This window comes from Emydura macquarii, unplaced genomic scaffold (genome assembly GCF_026122565.2).
Source record: "Emydura macquarii macquarii isolate MOO-44397 ecotype Brisbane River unplaced genomic scaffold, CSIRO-AGI_Emac_v2 contig_2948, whole genome shotgun sequence".
Lineage (NCBI taxonomy): Eukaryota > Metazoa > Chordata > Testudines > Chelidae > Emydura > Emydura macquarii.
Window position 1 is genome coordinate 3,653,442 of NW_027133085.1, and position 20,432 is coordinate 3,673,873.

Genomic DNA, 20,432 nt, shown 5'->3' on the forward strand with positions numbered 1-20,432 from the left:
GTTCTGTATTTTGCATGGTATGCCCAATACCTAGACCCATGAGGCTCATTGAAAATGATAGCTGTGGATAACAACCCTGTAGCCATATCAGAGGTGTACATGGTCATCTGCAGTGACGTTCTCATGACCATCTGCCCCTCATCACTGGTGATTCAATCCAGCAGTACTTTTTACCCAGAACCAGGATTAAATAGAGCAAAGTCCTGGACCAGTGTAAATTTCTTTCCCCGAAGTGGTTTTGTAATCTAGAGGGTAATAAATTAAAATAGATCCCTAATCCTGAAGGCTAAAATGCTCTGAGGGCCTCTGAAAATGTACATTCAAAGGAATGTTCTAAAACAAGAATAAAATAGCTTTGGTTCGAGGGGGAATGGATGAATAAAACAGTAATAAGGATTTCTGAAAGAAGAACAGTAACAATAAAGTATGTGCTGGAAGGTGGGTGATTTTAGTCTGGAGACTTGTCTAACAAACACTGAAGGGATAAACCTGACTTTATGCCATGTCAGTCTTTTAGTAAAAATATAGAATTAATTTTTTGTGGCTCTTCTATGGTTCTCAGGAATAGGAATTAATCTTGAACTATATAGGGTTGATAACATGCCACTAAAGTTTTAGGCCTGATAAGGAACAAAGGCTTTGTCTAAGATAGCTTTTCAGCTGTAAGTCAGCATTAGTAAAGCTCCAGCACCATTAACAATGAATGCAGCTGTAGAACATGCAGTAGGCTTAACTGTCCTGTCTATATTTCTGTTTGCAGTGTTTTAGCCATGTTGGTTCCAGAATATGAGAGAAACAAGGAAGGCAAGGTAATATTTTATTAGACCAATTTCTGCTGGTGAAAGAGTAAAGCTTTTGAGCTACACTGTGTTCTTCTTCAAGTCTGGGAAATGTAATCAAGAGTGTCACAGCTAAATACAGAATGAAATAGGTTGCTGCAGCAATGGTGAATTATGGCTAAAAAGGAGTCACTATTAATTACACACTTCTTGTAAAGAAAGTAAACCCAGTGTTTCCAAATCTGGGAGGGGGGTTCCTAAAGAAAGAGAGGGAGCATGCTGGCCTACACATTTTAAACCTACTTCTTAATCAGACCCTAGACACCAGTGCCCTTCCCAATCTCATGGTACTGGGTACAGGCAACTTCATATTTCCCTCACAAGATATCTGTCCAACACCACATTACAGGCTAGAATCCCTACTCTGCACCATTCACTTCCTATATTTGGCAGACAACTATAATGTTACATATTCCAGGGATCAACTTTATTTCCATCCTGCATGTTCTACCCTATATACCCTTCCTTATTGGCCTAAAATAACTCTGTATATGGCAAACAAAGACTGGATGGAGGCTATATCATTATACAAGAAATGTCTATGTGATTGTATTTCACATAAGAAGCCACTGTTAGATGGGAACAGAAACAGGGAAGTGGAGTACTGGAAGCGACCTCAATAGGTCTTCTATTCCTGTCTCCTGCACTCAAAAAGAAGTACAATGTAACCACTAGAAGATTCCTGACAGGTATTTGTCTAACCTGTTCTTAAAAAACCTCCAAGAACGGAGGTTCCACAACTTCCCTAGGCAATTTGTTCCAGTGCTTAGCTATCCTGACAGTTAGGAAGATTTTCCTAATATCCAACTTAAAAACCACCATTGCTGCCATTTAAGCCCATTGCTTCTTGTCCTATCATCAGAGGTTAAGGTGAACATTTTTTCCTCTCCTCTCCTTGTAACAACCTTTTATGTACTTGAAAACTGTTATGTCCCCATCTTCCCTTCTCCAGACTAAAGAAACCCATTTTTTTCAACCTTCCCTCATAGGTTGTGTTTTCTAGATCTTTAATCATTTTTGGACTTTCTGGACTTTCTCCAATTTGTCCACATCTTTCCTGAAATGTGGTACCCAGAACTGGACACAATACTCCACCTAAGTCCTTATCAGCACGGAGTAGAGTGAAAGAATTACTTCTAGTTTTTTGCTTACCACATTTCTTCTTATACATCCCAGAATGATGTTTGCCTTTTTTGCAACACTATTACTGTTGACTCATATTTAGCTTGTGATCCTCTATAACCCTAAGATTCCTTTCCGCAGTACTCCTTCCTATGTAGTCATTTTCCATTTTGTCTATTCAATTGATTGTTCCTTCCTAAGTGGAGTACTTTGCATTTGTCATTATTGAATCTCATTCTATTTACTTGAGACTATTTCTTCAGATTATCTAGATCAGGGGTGTCAAACTCGCTTGAGGTGACGGGCCGAAATCACAGAACCTGTACTTTGAAGGGGCCATACAATGCTCTCCAAATATTTCAGGCACTCTGCCCATTTTCGGCGGCGCAGCATCAGTAGTTTTCGGCACGACCATTTCGCTGTGGGGACACTGACATTGCCACTTTAAGAGATTTCTAGGAGGGATACCCACCGCCGAAAAACTGAGGACGACTTTCCCTTTTCGGCGGCAGGGTGCTTGCCGCTTTAAGACTCTGGCCCCAAAAATCTCTTAAAGTGGCAATGCAGACTTTCGGCGGCACCACTACTTACTTTCGGCGGCCGGGATCAAAGAGGTTCGCGGGCCACATAAAAAAGGTTCAAATGCGGCCCGCGGGCCGTATGTTTGACACCCCTGATCTAGATCATTTTGAATTTTATTCCTATCCTTCAAAGCACTTGCAACCCCTCCCACCTTGGTATCATCCACAAACTTTATAAGTGTAGTCTCTATGCCATTATCTAAATCATTTATGAAGATAATGAACGGGTACTGAATAGACGCTGATCTCTCAATACCCTGTGTATGCTTTAACAACTATAGTACTATCTACACAAATTTTTGCTATGCTATAGACAAGTTTGATAATAAAGACCCAGATTCAGCAAAATATTTAAGCATGAGTGGTTCCATTGACTCATTGACAGGAAAGGATGAGTGTGGAGGGAGCCCCGCCTGCTGCAGACAATTTTGTGGATTGCAATTCACACTGCCATTCAGACCCATGCCGATCAATCTCTTACACTGAAAGGAGAAAAAGAAGCATTTTGAAGAAAAATAATTTGATTTTACCTTTTTGTTCCCACTCTGTGGTTTGGGGCAATATCAATTGTGTCTGTAGCCGAATCATGTCTTACTGCCAGTCCTAAATCTGCAATACAACATGTTCCATTCTTTTTGACCAATATATTTTTTGATTTCAAGTCTCTATGAGCAATGGCTGGTTTTCCTGCACAGAAAAAAAAGAAAGAAAAAAAAGGGTAGAAAAGGCATAAGTCCCAAAACAAGTCCCTATTGCTAACTAAAGAATGTTTCAGAAAACTTCTACTACATATTCTGACCTCATTGTAGAATTAAAGATTTTGATACTATGAATCAAAGAATCATGTTTGTATCTATAATGTGGAGGTCTGATGTGGAGTTTTAAATGGAAGTTTCATTTAAACCTTCTTGAAGGAAACAGAAGGACGTGCTACAGTGGTAAAAAGCAGTGATCTGAACGTGTGATTTTTTTACATTAGTTAATATAAAATCAATATACTGTAGGAATTTTGCAGTGATTTGTCTACTGATGGGAGGAAAAATATAACAGAGTCAAACTCATCTTTGTACAAAACAATACATTATATTAAACAACACTGGATGATATTTTGTAAAGAATATTCATATGAATTAAGCAACTAATGCAGAACAAAAATGGTGTAATAAGCTGATGTCTTTGGAGTACTGACCATCTTTTTATACAATTGTGCCCTCTAGATACTACCACAATATTATAGAACAACAAATGTTGAGAGCACTTTCATTCTAAATTACAAAGATTGAGCAAAGATTACCCATTGGGATGATGCTACTTATAACTTAGTTTCAATGCAGAAGCGTTTGTTTACCACGAACCACACAAACATTTCAAAGTTCATCCAAGTATACTTAATAGATTTCTTTTTAAAAGGAAAGGAACCATTGAAGGGAACAACTGTGGTCCACCAATGCCTGTAAGGGCTTGTGTACATGAACATTTAGTCTATGGTAAGGTGCAGTGTGAGTCTACCTCAGACTAGACTGCCAAGCCCTAACGGTCTGTGTGGACCTTGCAGATGAATGGTTAGTGTGCTTTAATCTACCCCGCTCTGAAATGGAAATAGATGAAACCACACTAATGAACTATTTGCCCATGTGGACCCTGCTGACGTGCACTGCTAGTGCCTGGCAGATTCAGACCCCAACTTGCCGCAAACTAAATGTTCATTTAGACAAGTCCCAACTCGCAGTTAGAGAAAACTGATTGTGAGATATGTCTGTATGATCCTAATGTACTATATTTGCTCACTGATGCAGAGGAAAGTGAAAAAAAATACCAAGGCTCCCTACAAGCATGCCCCAGAGGAATCTTTCTAAACCTCCAAATTTTACTATCAGTTTAAATACCACAGTTAAGGTTATAAACCCATACACGTCCTAAAATGACATCCAAGTAATTATTTTTTGTAAATGCTGATCACTTAGAATTTAAAAGCACTTTATACATACAAAAAGCTGTACAAACATTAATTAATCCTTCTTGATACCCCTCGGGGTTGATACAGTAAGTAATCACATTTTACAAGTATGAAGACTGAGGCCGAGAGATACGACTTACTCAAGGCCACACAGCAATTCAGTGGCACAACCAAGACTAAACAGTGTTCACATTCTGGATGATAATATTTTCTTGAAATTCTAGGGAAGCCTTCCACACAAAATTATTTTCAAGAGAGAGAGATTAGGCTAGATTAGATTTTTTTGTAAAAAGACCAATTTATAAACTTCTGTATCTCCAAATAATTCAATGAGTTTGTTTAGGATAAACACCAGTACGCATATATACTTTAAACAATTCCCTTCAAGCAGTGCATGTGTTTTTCAGTAGCTGCCAAGCTCACAGTAGGACCAATATGTTGCAGGGTTATCTTCCTTTATATGAAGCCTCATTATACAAGCCGTCTGAGACCATATACTTATAATGGAAGTGTTAATTAGGAGTGAAAAGAAATTGAGACCAGTTTGAAATATAATTTCAGGATTGTGTTTTTTTAGGATATGAGACAAGATCCATAATCTGTATTCAAAAAAGATATTTGAAGAATGTTCTAGGATTTATAAAAAATTAAGCTTCTTCAGTAGTAAGATCATACTTTCTTACCAAATATTGAGAGTTGGGTACATTTGCTACTAAGAATATTCTTTCTCCAGAAAAAAAGAGTTTCCAGTGTAACTTTAATTACTTTTTCTTGTCTTGTTTTTCTGACAAGATACTGCAGCTAACATCACTCAAAGTAAAACATCATTTTAAGATGAGTAAGCTCTTATGTTTTGAGACTTGCATCACAGGCCTGTAGATTTTTAGTATATAAAAAAGTTGTGTGTGAAAATTTCATTCAGATCGGTTACATATAGTATTGACTTTTTTTTAAACACTTTATTGGTTTTAATATATTTCACTCACTGGAGCTTTACATGAACTCTGTGCATTTGAACTAGAGACTTTTGGTCAGCTGCCAGTACCCATCAGGCAGGTGGCATGAACCTTGAGTGTCCTCATGCTTCTTAGTTGACAGAATAAAGAGCAGGCTCACATCACCCAGGTCCTTTGCACTGGAATCTTGGCAACATTAGACTGAAATAGCAGCGATTTAGTGCATGTTATGGAATGAGTGTATAACACATCTTGAACAACAACTATTTTACAGGTAAATAACTGGTTCTTTGAGTGTTTTACACATATTCCACTGTAGATGCCTCCCAAGCAGTATACCTCTGGTGGCAGGAACTCAGAATCTATGTAAACAGTGAGCGGAGAACAGTCTTTCCAAAGTTTGCATCAGCTCTGGATGCTTCAACGATGGCATAATGTTGAGTAAACATGTACCAAAGACCAACCAAGCTGTTCCTTTACAAATGTCTTTGACTTGACCATTGCTAAGAAAAGCCACAGAGGTAGCTTGAGCCATGGTAGACTGTACAGTAATCCTTGTTGATGGTGCCACCTTTGCTAAGTCATAACAAGTCCTGATGAAGGCTGTGATCCAGCTGGACATTCTTTATGTTGTTACTGCCTAGCTTCTTATCTCTGCATAAGCTACAAAGAGCCTTAATGAGGATCTCAGTTGCTTTGTCCTGTCTATAAAAGAGAATGCCCTATGAACGGCCAGCAAGTGCAGTTGTCAGAACATCGGTAAATGTATGATCCGGTTTAGGTGGAATTCAAGACTACTTTTGATAAGAATTTAGGGTGAGAACTTGAGACCTTATCCTTTTAAAATAACTGTATATGGGCATATGACATGAAAATTTCCTTCAATACCTTTGAGATCTTACTAAATTTATGCATCATTGTGGGCCATGGATTATATATAATTCCATGAGAGAGGCTAACTACTGCTCCTTCATGAATTAAAAACAGCAGAGGGTGAGATTAGGCGAATTCACTCAAGTTGTAACACACTTCAAGTACCACCACCTGGACAGGCTCACAAACAGTAATTTAAACTAGATTCTGCAGAGACCAGACAAAAAAAAAAAAAAAAAAAAAAAAGGACTTTTGGATAAATAGCTGGAGTTTAAACTGACTCAGAGCCGCCTTTCTGATCCAACAAATGCACAGAACCTTCTGTCCAAGGAGAAGGGGGGAGGGCAATCCTTGCAGAAGAGTTGGAAGGACTGACACTGACCAAGCCCTTGATAAGAGTTGCAGGGGAGAGGGGGTAGGGATGATCTCTGATGAACTTTTGATCATGTGTATGGCTTTGGGGTTTTTTTTGCAAAAACAAACATTCTCTGCAATGCTTTTATCTGGAATAAATGTGTTTGCTTAGAAAGAGCTGGCTGGTAATTACAGCTGTTCATTGTTTTCTCTTCAAAGGCTGAGTGCAGACACTAGCAGGTCGTCTGGCTTACATGGGATATCGCCAGTGTAAGCAGGGAACTGAGCAGCTGGGAAAAAACCCTGCTCAAGGGGGAGAGTGACATGGGTCTTTACCCAAGAGGGGACCGCTGAGAGCCGATGATGAGCTGAGAGCCTAGCTTGGGTGTCCTTGGTGGAACACAGATGGGGAATACAGGTACAGTTGCCCTGAACTGCGACAAGGAGACCCACCCTTGAAACTTGAAGCTCTCCCCCTTTTCCTCCCACTGTTATTACAACTAGAAAAGCTGTCTCAGATGACCAGAGCACAATGGCTCGAATGGGTAATCCCCTAAAAATCCTGCTAATACTAAATTAATGCCCAAGGAAGGAACAACGAGAGTCCTATAGCACCTTAAAGACTAACAAATTTCTGTCGTCATAAGCTTTCGTGGCCTGCAACCCACTTCGTCAGATGCATGAAATGGAAATCACAGATAGGTGGTGTGTGTGTGTGTACACACACACACACACACACACACACACACACACACGTAAGAAACATAATGGGGAGGGCAAGTGCTAACAAGTCCATTCAGTTAGGGTAGATGAGGCCTGTTCACAACCGTTGATTAGAAGGGAGAATGTGTGAACAGTGACAATTACTTCTTGTAATGAGATAACCATTTCAAGTCCCTATTCAGACCCAGTCTGATTGTCCATACCATCAGGAGCTCATTCACCTGCACATCTACTAATATAATATATGTAATCATGTGCCAGCAATGCCCCTCTGCCATGTACATTGGCCAAACCGGACTTCAGCGAGAAACTGAAGAGCTGGAACTCATATGCAAACTTGACACAATCAGACTTGGTCTGAACAGGGACTTGGAATGGTTCTCTCATTACAAGAAGTAATTATCACTGTTCAAACATTCTCCCTTCTAATCAATGGTTGTGAATAGGCCTCCCCTATCCTAACTGAATTGACTTTGTTAGCACTTGCCCTCCCCATTGTTATGTTTCTTACCCTTGGATGTATATATATATACACACACACCTCCTATCTGTGATTTCCATTTCATGCATCTGACGAAGTGGGTTGCAGCCCATGAAAGCTTATGCCCATAGAAATTTGTTATAGTCTTTATGGTGCTACAGGATGCTCATTGTTTTTGCTGTATACAGACTAACACGGCTACCTCTTTGGAACTTTTCACCAAGGAAGGAATAGATTCCTTTGTTAGTGGGTAAACCCTTATGAGGCCTTTAAGAAATATTCCTACCCGGGGACAGCAAAAAACTGAACATGCCTAGACAGCAGGCTGAATGGAAGAGAGGGCTGTCAGGTGAGGGTTTTTTTTTTTAAATGTCTGGCTGTTAAAACAACATATCTTGGACCTGCACTTTGATTGGAGAGAGATGATGGGCACAAGTGCAACACTTTTTCCCACTTTGCCATCTAAGTGATTCTAATGAACTCATGCTGCTAATGAGGATGTTTTGGACATTATGTGAACGCACCCTCTCCAACACAGTTAGTCACTCATCATCCACACTGAGGCGGAGACGGAGGACTGGGGCAGATAATTTAGCCATGACTCAGATTGTCCTGTAGCCACAACACAGGCATTGGAGGTTGTACTTACAGGGTTTGAAGATCAAAGAATTAATACTGCCTTGGCTACATCAGGGCTATTAATCATGCCAGACTCTTTTATTTTAACTTTCTGATAACACCAGTAATCATACAGTTCTTCTAGATCTCAGGGAAGCACTCCAAGTAGATGGGAAGCTTTGACTGTGATATTATTCCAAATGTTTCAGACTTTACCACCTCTTGGCACAAGGGCTTTGATCTCGCTCCCCCTTGTTTGTCATGGTAACATTGTGGTTTAGTCGATTGTGATCACCGGGACAGCAAGGTCTTTGAGAGATGGGAGAAATACTTTGCAGGCACAAAATATGGCTCTCAGCTCCAAGCTGTGCGAGCAGATCCTTGGCTGGACCACAGACCCCAAGTCTGTACCCATCCAGATGTGCTCTCCAACGTAGCATGGAGGCATCTGAGGGATTTGGAGGGGAAGACACTACGCCCTGGCACAGTTTTTTTTTTTTTAATCTTTTTTTTTAAAATCATCCGCTACCTTAATGATGATCAGACTCTAAATACATGAATCAGCATGTCCAAAGGAGGCTTCACTGATACAGACTTCAACCAGCTTTACATCCATTACAGGTGAAGTCTCTCATGCTAAGTGGAGCAATCCCAGCCAGACCTTACTTTCGTTCCCAAGAAAGCCTGTATATTGATGCATAGGTTTAGGATGGAGTGAAACCTTTACTGAGAGCAGGCAGACTGCTGCAGTCAGAGTTGTGAATGGCTCCATTCAACTTGATTCTTTGTACAGGGGATTGCATCAATTTTTTCTGTTTATTTTCAGGCCCAGCTGTGCAAATACCAACTGTTTCTGATGGATGCTGTCCATTACTTGTTGGATGGACCAAATGCAAATTAACCAACTGTCCAGATAGGGGAATACCTGGATATTAAGTCATTTAAAGTGAGCCGCAACTACTGACATACTTTGTAAAAAAATCTTGAGGTTCATCAGGGGCTGAACGGAAATGCTTTATATTGCTAATGGAAGTTCCCCTACTAGAAATTTTAAATATCTTCTGTGGCTTGGGTGGATAGCCATGTGAAAGTAGGCATCCCGCTGACTAACAGCAGTATACCAGTCATTTGGATCTAGGCATGTGATAGAGACAAAGGACATCAGCTTTCTGAGCACCTAGGTCCCTTCTATTCTTCAGCTGATGGTACATAATTGTCTAATCTGCTATGAGCGGTAATGCTTTGGTCTAATTTTGGTTGTTGAGTTTAGCATGAGGGTGCTGGGTGGCCTGTGATATACAGGAGGTTAGACTAGATGATCGGCTGGTCCCTTATGGCCTTAAATTCTATGACTATGATTCTGCATGCGTGTTCAGTTTTCTTGGTTGCAGGGTAGGACTCAGACCCCTTGCCCAGCCTCAGTCCCCCTTTTAGTATGAAAAAACATGTGTAGAAATCCCTTCCCTGTGCTATAAAGAAACCTTTACTGCTCCGAGTTCTAGAGCACACTGTACCTTTAAAGCAGTACAACCTCATGAGAATGGTCCCTGAATAAGAAAGGGGAGGGTGGGTAAGGTAGAGCAAGGACTGGAATTAGACTGTGTATCCAAGTACCACACAGAGTCTAGAATCCATCTATCAGTGGTTATGGAATTTCAGACAAAAGTCCTACCTGTTCCCTAAGAAAAGGGAACAGTGTCAAATTCTGGGGTACAATCCAGACCAGTGAAGAATTGTCACCTCTGGGTTTACAGGATAAGTGCCTCACAATGCATTGAGACTGTGGCTCTCTACCTAGGATGCCCTCAGTCAGCAACAAACAGATTAAGTACGAGGCAGCCGTGGTCTTATGCTTTGGATCGTGGAGCCTGCCTGCAACAGTACAGATTTCCCCTGGCTTCCACCAGGCTTGGTTAACAGCCGTATGGTGTCTCCACACTGTCCCCAGCCCTCCGTTTTCCCCACAAACTTGTATTCTGAAATGTCCAGCGTTGCCCTGAACAATCAGAGAGCTATTGAGGTTTATTGCCCTTTTAACGAGTCAACATTCAACCATTTGTTACTTTAACTGGAGTTACCAAACAATTCAGTTTAGATGTAGCACTGGCTTGGTTCAGATTAAAAATAAAACAAGTATATTAACAAAAGATAGGATTATAAATCAATTCAAGTACAGATAAATTAGAAATGGTTAATAGCAAATAAAAGTGAAGCACGCATCTATGTCTAAAACTTTATCTAGCAAGTTCTGGTTAAAGACTTCATTTAAGATGGCCCCTCTCACTCGCAGTCTTCCAAGCAAGGTGGGGACTCTCTTCAGTCAGGATCTCTCTCAGAGCCCAAAGTTTTTTGGGGCCTTTGTCATCTTAGTTGAAAGAGATAAAGGTACAGAAAACCCTAAGTTTATAGTCCAGGGGATTTGCAATGGATTCTTCTGAAGGTTAACCCACAAAGCAAAGTTTATCCAGTGAGAAAGACAACATGGAGTCCGGTGGTGAACAAGGCTCAATTGTCTCTTTCTTTCCCCTCGTGTTTACTCAAATGCAAATTGATCCATTTCCTGCAGCTGTCTTGAGGACCCTATTTACTACTTAGAGGTAAACACAGTCCTCTGTTTAACAACTTCTGCCTAGGCAGGGCTGCCTGCTTTTGAACATGTACTAATAAATATCATAAGGGGGAATTCATAACTCTACATATACTGGTGCTACATACGTTTCACCGTGATATTATTGACTAACAAATTATTAGTTTTCAAATGATAACTTACTAGGCACATTTTGTATAAAGAGTATTGAAATAGTGTGTCGGATGTGAACAAAGAGGTGCTTTCAAATCAGACAGGTAGGGAAGATCAAAATGACCAGGACTCTGCTTTTGAAGAAGCAGTCAAATTGGCTGCTTTGAGATTAGTGGAGCCTGATGGGTAAAGATTATTGTTACAGAAGCCAATGACTTTCTAGTAGAAACTTGTCCTGGATGCAAGGAATCACCCTGCCCAGGCTGCAAGCCAGGCTATCAATGGTACTGCTGAGGCCTATATGGCCTCCTTTTGGAGCTGGGGGATACACTCTTAGTGACCTTAACATTGCTCTTGATTCTTTAAGAAATGTAAAACCTTATCAGTCATCTTGCTGAAGAAGCAGCACCCAAAGTGCAGGTGTTAAAAGTGGTTTGGACTTCCCTAAGAATGTTACAGTTAGAGACAGAAAGATCTCTGCCTAGTGAGCATTGCCATGGATCTGGAGGCTATATCTGCTGCATTGAGCTGCTGGCAGTAGCCGCCCGGATACGAGTTGGCCTTCAGCCACAATAGATTTAAGCTCCTTCATACCATACCTTGTTCCATAAAGCCCAGTTAATAAAGTCATATTTCAATAATAGGGCTAGTAATTAGGCACGCACTTGGAGGCTAGATGTAGAATAAGCCTTCCTTCCAAAGGAATCAGTGCTCTTTAGCTCCTAATCTTTTTAGCTATGTTCATTACAAATCTAAGAACAGCCATACTGGGTCAGACCAATGATCCATTTAGCCCAGTATCCTTCTGACCATGGCCAATGCCAGGTACTTCAGACAGAATGCACAGAAGAGGGCAATCAAGAGATACATCCCATTGCCCATTCCCAGCTTCTGGCAAACAGCAATCCCTGCCTATTCTGGCTAATAACTATTGGCAGACCTATCCTCTTTTTAACCCTAGTATTGTCTTGGCCTTCAAAACATCTGGTAAGGAATTTCACAGGTTGACTGTGTGTTGTGTGAAGAAATACTTCCTTTTGTTAGTTTTAAACCTGCTGCCTATTAATTTCATTTGATGACCCCTAGTTCTTGTGTTCTGAGTAAACACTTCCTTATTTACTTTTTCCACCCCAGTCATGATTTTATAGACCGCTATCATATTCCCCCTTAGTCATCTCTTTTCAAAACTGAAAAGTCCCAGTCTTATTAACCTCACCTCATATGGATGAGGGGTACAGAACAGCTTCATTTTTGTTGCTCTTTCCGGTACTTTTTCCCATTCAGATACCTGGTTTTTTATATGGGGCAACCAAACTGCACCCCATATTCAAGATGTGGGCATACCATGGATTTAAGAGGCAATATGATATTATCTGTCTTATTATCTATCCCTTTCCTAATGATTCCCAACGTTGTATTAGCTTTTTTGACTGCCGCTGCTGAGTGAGTGGATGTTTTCAGACAACTATACACAGTGACTCCAAGATCTCTTTCTTGAGTGGTAACAGCTAATTTAGACCCCATCATTTTATATGCAGAGTTGGGATTATGGTTTTCCACTGTGCATTACTTTGTATTTATCAATACTGAATTTCATCTGCCATTTTATTGGCCAATCACCCATTTTTGTAGATCCCGGTGTAGCTCTTCGCAGTCTGCTTTGGACTTAACTATCTTTAGTAGTTTTGTATCATCTGCAAATTTTGCCACCTCATTGTTTGCTCCTTTTTCCAGATCATTTATGAATCTGTTGAAAAGTACTGGTCCCAATGCAAACTGCTGAAGGATGCCACTATTTACTTCTCTCTCCTTTCTGAAAACTGACCATTTATTCCTACCCTTTCTTTCCTATCTTTTAACCAGTTATTGATCTAAGAGAGGACCTTCCCTCTTATCCCATGCTTACTTTGCTTAAGAGCCTTTAGTAATGGACCTTGTCAACGGCTGTTTGAAAATCCAAGTGCACTATATCCACTGGAGCAACCGTGTCCAAATGCTTGTTGACCCAGTGAAAGAATTCTAGTAGACTGGTGAGGCATGATTTCCTGTTACAAAAGCCACATTGACTCTTCCCCAACAAATCGTGTTCATCTTTGTATGATAATTCTGTTCCTTACTATAGGTTTAACCAATTTGCCTGGTACTGAAGTTAGGCTTACTGGCCCTGTAATTGCTGGGATCGCCTCTGGAGTCTTTTTGAAAAATGTGTCACATTAGTTATTCTCCACTCATGTGGTACAGAAGCTGATTTAAATGATAGGTTATATACCATACTTAGTAGTTCTGCAATTTCACATTTGAGTTCCTTTAGAACTTTGGGTGAATACCATCTGCTCCTGGTGTCTTACTGTCCCTGTTTCAACCTCTTGTTTGCTACTGCCATCACCAGGGAACCTAGAGCAAGGGGACTAAAGAATCTGCTCAACCCCTGAGAGGGCTCCTGATAGCGACAGTCCAATTTCTTTGAAAAAAATCGATGCCAAAGAAGTTTGGCAGGCTCCAGCAATGCTTCACTGATGGGTAAAGCTACTCATCCAGTTGTATGTAATATAATCAACAGTCTAAAGTTTTCTTAGACCACTTGTGCAGGAAAAATATTCCTCTGGTAAGAGTGGTGTGGTGCCAGTAGGTGTAGCTGGAGTGCTTATATTCGCAGGTTTCAGAAGTACGATTAGCTTTGCCAGTACTGAAGCCACTGCCTGCAAAAGGAAGTCTGGTACCAACATGCAGAGTAAGCCTGTGGCTCCCGTAATTGCTTGAGGAGTTGACGGTACTCAGTGCAGCTACGTGGGGTCATTTGTACCTGAAGAGCAGAGAACACAGTAGGTACTTGCATCATCAGTACCTCTGCCAAGTGAGCGTGTAGATGGTAGTGGCAAGCAATGCTGTGGTGCTCTTGAAGTCTGCTTGGTACCAGACAGCTTCTGAGGTACCATTTCAGTTGGAGTACAATGGTGGAATCCCCACAGGTGCTTGAGGAATCCTTTCTGGGTCTTGAGCTACCCTTGAGCTCTGAAGAGCTGGATGTCTTGGGGGGCCTTTAATGACTGGCCCAAAGGACAAAAGACCAGTGCCTCTTCTCCCTCTATCAAGGGTTGAGGGCTCCAGTGAAGGAGCAGCTGAGTAGAAATAGCTGCCAGAGCACTTTTAGTAGGCAATGTACTTCACTTATCTGTCCAAGGTAGGCCTGGATTGGATGTCAGGCACGCATCCCTCACCATGAGTACCCCTGAGACAAGGGTCTCTGGATTTTGAAGTCTTCTTATACAGTGGTTTTCAAACTTTTTAAATGGAGTCCCCCATAGACTTTGTCTAACAACTGTGCCTCCCCTTCCCCTGAATCATGCCCCCTTTCCCCATTCTGAAAGGGGGGGCCCTTTCAGAAAAACAGGGGGGGAGGAGGACTTCCCATGCTGTAGGCCCTAACAATCATGCCCCACTTCCCCCAAACCTCCCCCTTTCAGAAAAATACAGGGCCTACAGTGTGGGAAGTGCAGCAGCAGCAACGCAGGGAGCAGCAGCAGTGGGGATCAGTGAGCACCGGCAGCAGCGCAGGAAGCAGGGACAGCAGCTACACCAACAGCGCAGGGAGTGTACCCGGAAGTGGCAGGTGGCTGCTGCTACTGCAGGAGGTGGGTGGTGGCTACTTCCATCTCCAGGGAGCATGGAACTGGACCGGCTCTGTTCCCTACTCTGTGCCCCCACTTTGAGAACCAGTTCTTACAGAAAGACCTGCAAACTGCACATTTGTCCATAATGTGACTATCACCTAGGCATGTTAGGCTCATAATTAATGGACATGACTGTCTCACAAGACCCAGAGTTCTTAAAGCCCAGGGACTTATGGATGACTATTTGGTACCAAGTATTACACCAGGAACAAAAGTAAAAAAAAACAATTTGAAAGGAGAACAAAAGAAATACTATCAAAGCTAAGGCTAAAAGCTATACTAACTCACTATTTACACAAGAAAGGATGCAGATAAAGCACAAGACAGATAGGGAGCATGAGGTTTCACTGGGACTTGCAACCATGTGGTTGCGAGAACAAAGAGGGAAGTGTACCGTCTCATCCTTTAGGTCCTCACAGTTGGAGGCACAACAAGGACAGTCAGGGCACACGCTGTCCCAATGGGTACTACTGGCCAAACATCTCTAGCTTGGGTGCACTGGGTGTGCACATACCTACAGTAGAATATACATAGGCATATAAGCACTTTAAGAAGAATGGGATACTGTGCAAGGATCTAGAGTTTTTTATTCTCTTTAAGGAAAAAAAACCCACACCTAAAACAGCTTTCTATTAAAATTATTCACATTTTGTTTCCTGCAGATTAATTTACCACAGTTTAAAGAAATTGTCCATTTTTGCAGATGGATATACCTGCACATTTGGTGTAAGAGGATATATACATCCAACTTAACCCCATTTGAATTGTTGCACAAGTTGTGCTTTTGCTAATGATACCACATCTAGCAGCAGAGACTCAAATTCAAATACAAAGTCTTCTTAGGCCTTTCCTAAAATTCTCTTGCTAATTTTTGCTATGGTAATGTGTCTTCAAATGCTCCATTTCCTTTTAGGATCGTAAGGTCATATACAAGACTGAACACTCAAAGTTACCTTGTGTGCCAACAATCTCCATGTGAAGATGTGCAAGTCCACTGGCAGTGGACAAAGCTAGCTTTATCATTCCTTCCACAGTAACTGTATACCTGTTTAGGTAATCAAAGAGTGATCCATGCTCATGATAATCTGACACCAACCAGAGCTGAGTCCATGTACCATTGTCTGCAAAATAAGATTAGATGTAAATAAAAGTTGCCAAGCAAACCAAATTGCTTTTTTATATACCAACTATAAAACACGAGTTACATTTTACAATGAGCTCCATGCAATCAGTTCATTTTGTTTTTTATTTTTATTCCAGTAGTGCCTAAATGCCTTCTACAAGTGTTGGAGCCCATTGTGCTAGACACCAAACAAGTAGCACAGAAGATAGTCACTAACCTAAACAAACAATTTACAACCTAAATGACAAGACAGATATAGGCAAACAAAAAAGAGTAACTTGCCAGAAGTACAGTACAATTTTTCCTCAGTTTTTCCCCTTTGCACAATATACCCCTCTAATCCTGCCAACTTTCCCAGCACCTAGCTGCCAGTGCAAACACCAGCCAGACATTTTCATGTCTTTTCTGAATTTTACTGACCTCTCAGCCCCAACTCAAGTTGAAATTTCCATATGAGGAAAAATAAACAGCAAAATAAACAGCAAAATATGGGAGGAAGAGGGTTGGAGGGAAAGGAAAAAAAAACAAAGACCACACTTATAATTAATGGTCCACATTCCTGGGGACTTCTCTCCCCTATTCTAGAGGGCAGAAAGATTTGGAGACGATGAAAGGACATATGTATTAGTACACAAGAATTAAGAAATGGCATTCCCTTTTCTGAGAAGGCAGAAGCATGTAGAAGTTAGACCACAGAACCAGGAAGCAAGCAGCCTGCTTATTTTCCTATCACTGCCTGCTTGCTGAATGACTTCAGGCTAAACAGCTCTACGAGACAAGAGATATAGGACACCTTACAAAAGTGAGTGTGCATTGAGACCTAAAGATTACATGCACTAGGTAAATGCCAATTATTCCATGATTTACTGCCACAGATTTAGATCAGTGGACAATGAATACCAGGAATCTTGAAGATTAAAAAATAAAAACCACAAAAGATACTATATGAAGGGAAGTCAGAACATGAAACTTGAACCTTCAGTCTTTCACTGGAATTTCTCCTTTTTTGATCCAGGAAGCAGAAACATGCCAATTGCAAGACAATTTTTTTTAAAGCTAAACAAAGCAACCCTGCCATTGAATAGGCTTCCCTAATGGGTTTTATTTTATTTTTTTTAAATAAAAAAAAGCTTTTTGAAAAATAGTGGGGAATTGTTCAGACAACTTTACCCTTATTGTAAAAAAAACAAAAAAAACCCTTTGTCTCCTTAAAAACCCACCTACCCCTCAACATGTTCCTATTATGGCAACAATACACTGCACTACCTTTGGAGTATAAATTCTTTAGGCCAAGGACTTTGTACATGACCCATGTATATTATACATGATCTTAATTCAAAAAGCATGGAGCGAGAGAAGGAAAAGGAAGAACACTATAAGGTTCTTATTCTCTAAAGAAACATGTTGATGAGCAGCACCTTGAAAGGATTCAGTTTCCAAAAAAACAAAATTGAAATCTCAAGGAAAGGTGCCAATCTACAGATCGAAAAGATTCTACCTTAAAGTAAGCAATCAGACAAAGTGTACAAGTTGTTAGAATCCTCTGTGGATATTAAGGGAGGCTAGAGGCTTTCTGGGAGATTTTAAAAACAGAAAATCTTCAAGTTCAAGAGAAGGAGAGAGGCTGCATCTGCCTCAAACCACCAATCTCTGCTAGGGGAAAAATAGTGAAGTTAGGTCTTGCTATATTCATGCCAGGAGCAATGCCAATAAAGCTCTTGATCTGTGGGACCAGGGACAGTTAAGGTCCAGTCTTCTGTGTGTGACATTTCAGTTGTTTGTTAGAAAAGACAGAAGTAATCAGACACTCTTGACTCTTCAAAAGATGGCCAAGAAAGTTTCTACTACAGTTCTATAGTCCTTCACTAAAAAACAGGAGACCAGACCCTTGATATTTTCTATTATTTCTAAACCACGGAAAAAGATTGCTATATAGACAAACTCTTTTGTGCAGTCTTTACACATCATGAAGAAACTACTTCTCCCCTTTGTAGGTTACCTTTAAAAATCTTCAAGTTATTTTGTCTATGTTAAATTCCCTCGTTTAGTCTGGTCTTGTGGTGTCTTGATCAGGAATGCAAGTAAATCAACACTCTATGAAGTGTTGCTTTTCTTTTCACAGGCTGAGCATCATATGTGATTTCCTTGGCTGGTCAGCAAGGTGAACATAATCACTGGTACTGAATCACAGTTCCGGGGTAAACATTAGGAATTTGTTACGTGTACATAGATCTATTTGATGCTGATTCAAGGTATGTTATGGTTCATACCCCAGGGGCTGTAAAATTCAAAACTGAGTAATGAACTGATGAGTCAGTTTAGGGTCCAGAATACTTTCCTTTGCTTTAAATTAGGGAAGTGATGGAATGAAATTGAGCAATGTATCGAGTTTAACAATTCTCCTCAAACTCATAGGTCAGAAGGGACCATTATGATCATCTAATCTGACCTCCTGCACAATGCAGGCCCCAGAACCTCACCCACCCACTCCTCTAATAGACCCCTAACCTATGATTGAGTTATTGAAGTCCTCAAATCATGGTTTAAAGACTTCAAGGTACAGAGAATCCACCAGCCAGTGACCCGTGCCCCATGCTGCAGAGGAAGGCAAAAACCCTCCAAGGCCTCTCTGCTAATCTGCCCTGGGGGAAAATTCCTTTCCAACCCCAAATATGGTGATCAGCTAAACTCTGAGCATGTGGGCAAGATTCACTGGTCAGACACTTGGGAAAGAATTCTCTGTAGTAACTCAGATCCCACCCCATGTCATACCCCATCACAGGCTATTGGGCATATTTACTGCTCGTAGTCAAAGATAGCTTAATTTAGCAACTAACTTGTCTCATCATACCATCCCCTCCTTATCACGCTCAGTCTTGAAGCCAACTAGGTTTTTTGTTCCCACTGCTCCCCTTGAAATGTTGTTCCAAAACTTCACTCGGCTGATGGTTAGAAACCTGTGTCTAATTTCAAATCTAAACTTCCCAATGGCCAATTTAGATCCATTAGTTCTTGTGTCCACGTTGGTGCTGAACTTAAATAATTCCTCTCTCTCTTTGGTATTTATCCCTCTGATGTATTTGGAGAGAGCAATCATATTTCCCATAGCGTTCTTTTGGTTAAGCTAAACAAGCTAAGCTCTTTGAATATTCTCTCATAAGGCAAATTTTCCATTCCTCGGATCATTCCAGTAGCCCCACTCTCACCTGTTTGTTTGAATTCATCTTTCTTAAACATGGGAGACCAGAGCTGCACACAGTATTCCAGGTAAGGTCTCCAGATGAGGCCTTGTATAATAGTACTAACACCTCCCTATCTCTACTGGAAATACCTCGCCTGATGCACCCTCCTCTCTCCTTGGTGATAACATCTTACAAATACACTGTTTTATCCCCCATTTCAATTATTTTAATCTTTTCTCATAAGCTGATCCCTTACAATTGTGTTGGTCTTTACCCAATTCCCTACATATTAACATCTTTACAGCTTTGAGATGCCCAGAAATGAACACAATATTCTAAGAACAGTCTAATCAACAGTAAGACTCATGCTGCACTTGAATAGTGCCTTTCATTCAAGGATCTCAGAACATTTCACAAAAGTCGGATGAATTTTAGTCTCAATTCCCCTGCAAGATAGTATCTTCCTTTTTTCAAACATATGGAGAAACTGAGGGACACAGCAGGCTCTAGCAGAACCTGTCCCCAGTAGCAGGCTACAGTAGAATCTTCCCTACTTTGATTAAGGATTTCCTGATTGGGGCAGAGCATGAACATTCTGTTTCTGACACCCACCCAGATGCCAGGTCATAAGGTGGAGTGAGCACAGATTGGGGTGCTTGAGTTTCCCCCTAGTTCAGTTTAAAAGATCCAGAAATGGTCAGATGCTGATGGGAGGGCATGCAGACATTCTTAGAAGGTCCGCAACCCCGAACTGTTTGGGTCAGCAGGGTGCTGGAGGATGATGGTGGCTCTGTCGCAGTGGACATTCCATATAACCTGTGGTATGAGGGGAATACAGGCAAGGCATATCTGAGGCTCTGTCCAGGGGAGGAGGAGATTGTCACCCTGAGAGTTGCTGCCTATGGCTCCCCTAGAGCAATACATGGGAAGCTGTTTGTGTGGAATGCAAAGAGGTCCCATAGGGGAGTAACCCATTGTGCAAAAACATTGGTTAAAACAGTTTCAGGTATGTCCCATTTGTGAGCTATAGAGAAACTACTGCTCAGCCTGTCTGCCACGGAGTTCTGAACACCTGAAAGGTATGTGGCCTGTATGGTAATCTGACTCCTGATACACCCATTTCACAGCCTGATAGCCTACAGGCAGAAAGGACAAAGATCTCACTCCTCAGTGTTTATGTAGACCACTGGCATGATATCGTCTGATAATATC

The 20,432-nt window shown here is 41.1% G+C and overlaps 1 protein-coding gene across 1 annotated transcript in view; it reads right to left on the bottom strand.

The window, feature by feature from the left end:
• Positions 1–20,432, bottom strand: part of TGFBR1 (transforming growth factor beta receptor 1) — a 76,079-nt gene that overhangs the window by 15,349 nt on the left and 40,298 nt on the right. The window contains exons 5-6 of the mRNA XM_067569903.1: positions 15,869–16,036; positions 3,073–3,229 (exon numbers count right to left, since the gene is read on the bottom strand). Coding sequence (XP_067426004.1) covers positions 3,073–3,229; positions 15,869–16,036 — 325 coding nt within the window. The remainder of the gene's footprint in view (positions 1–3,072; positions 3,230–15,868; positions 16,037–20,432) is intronic.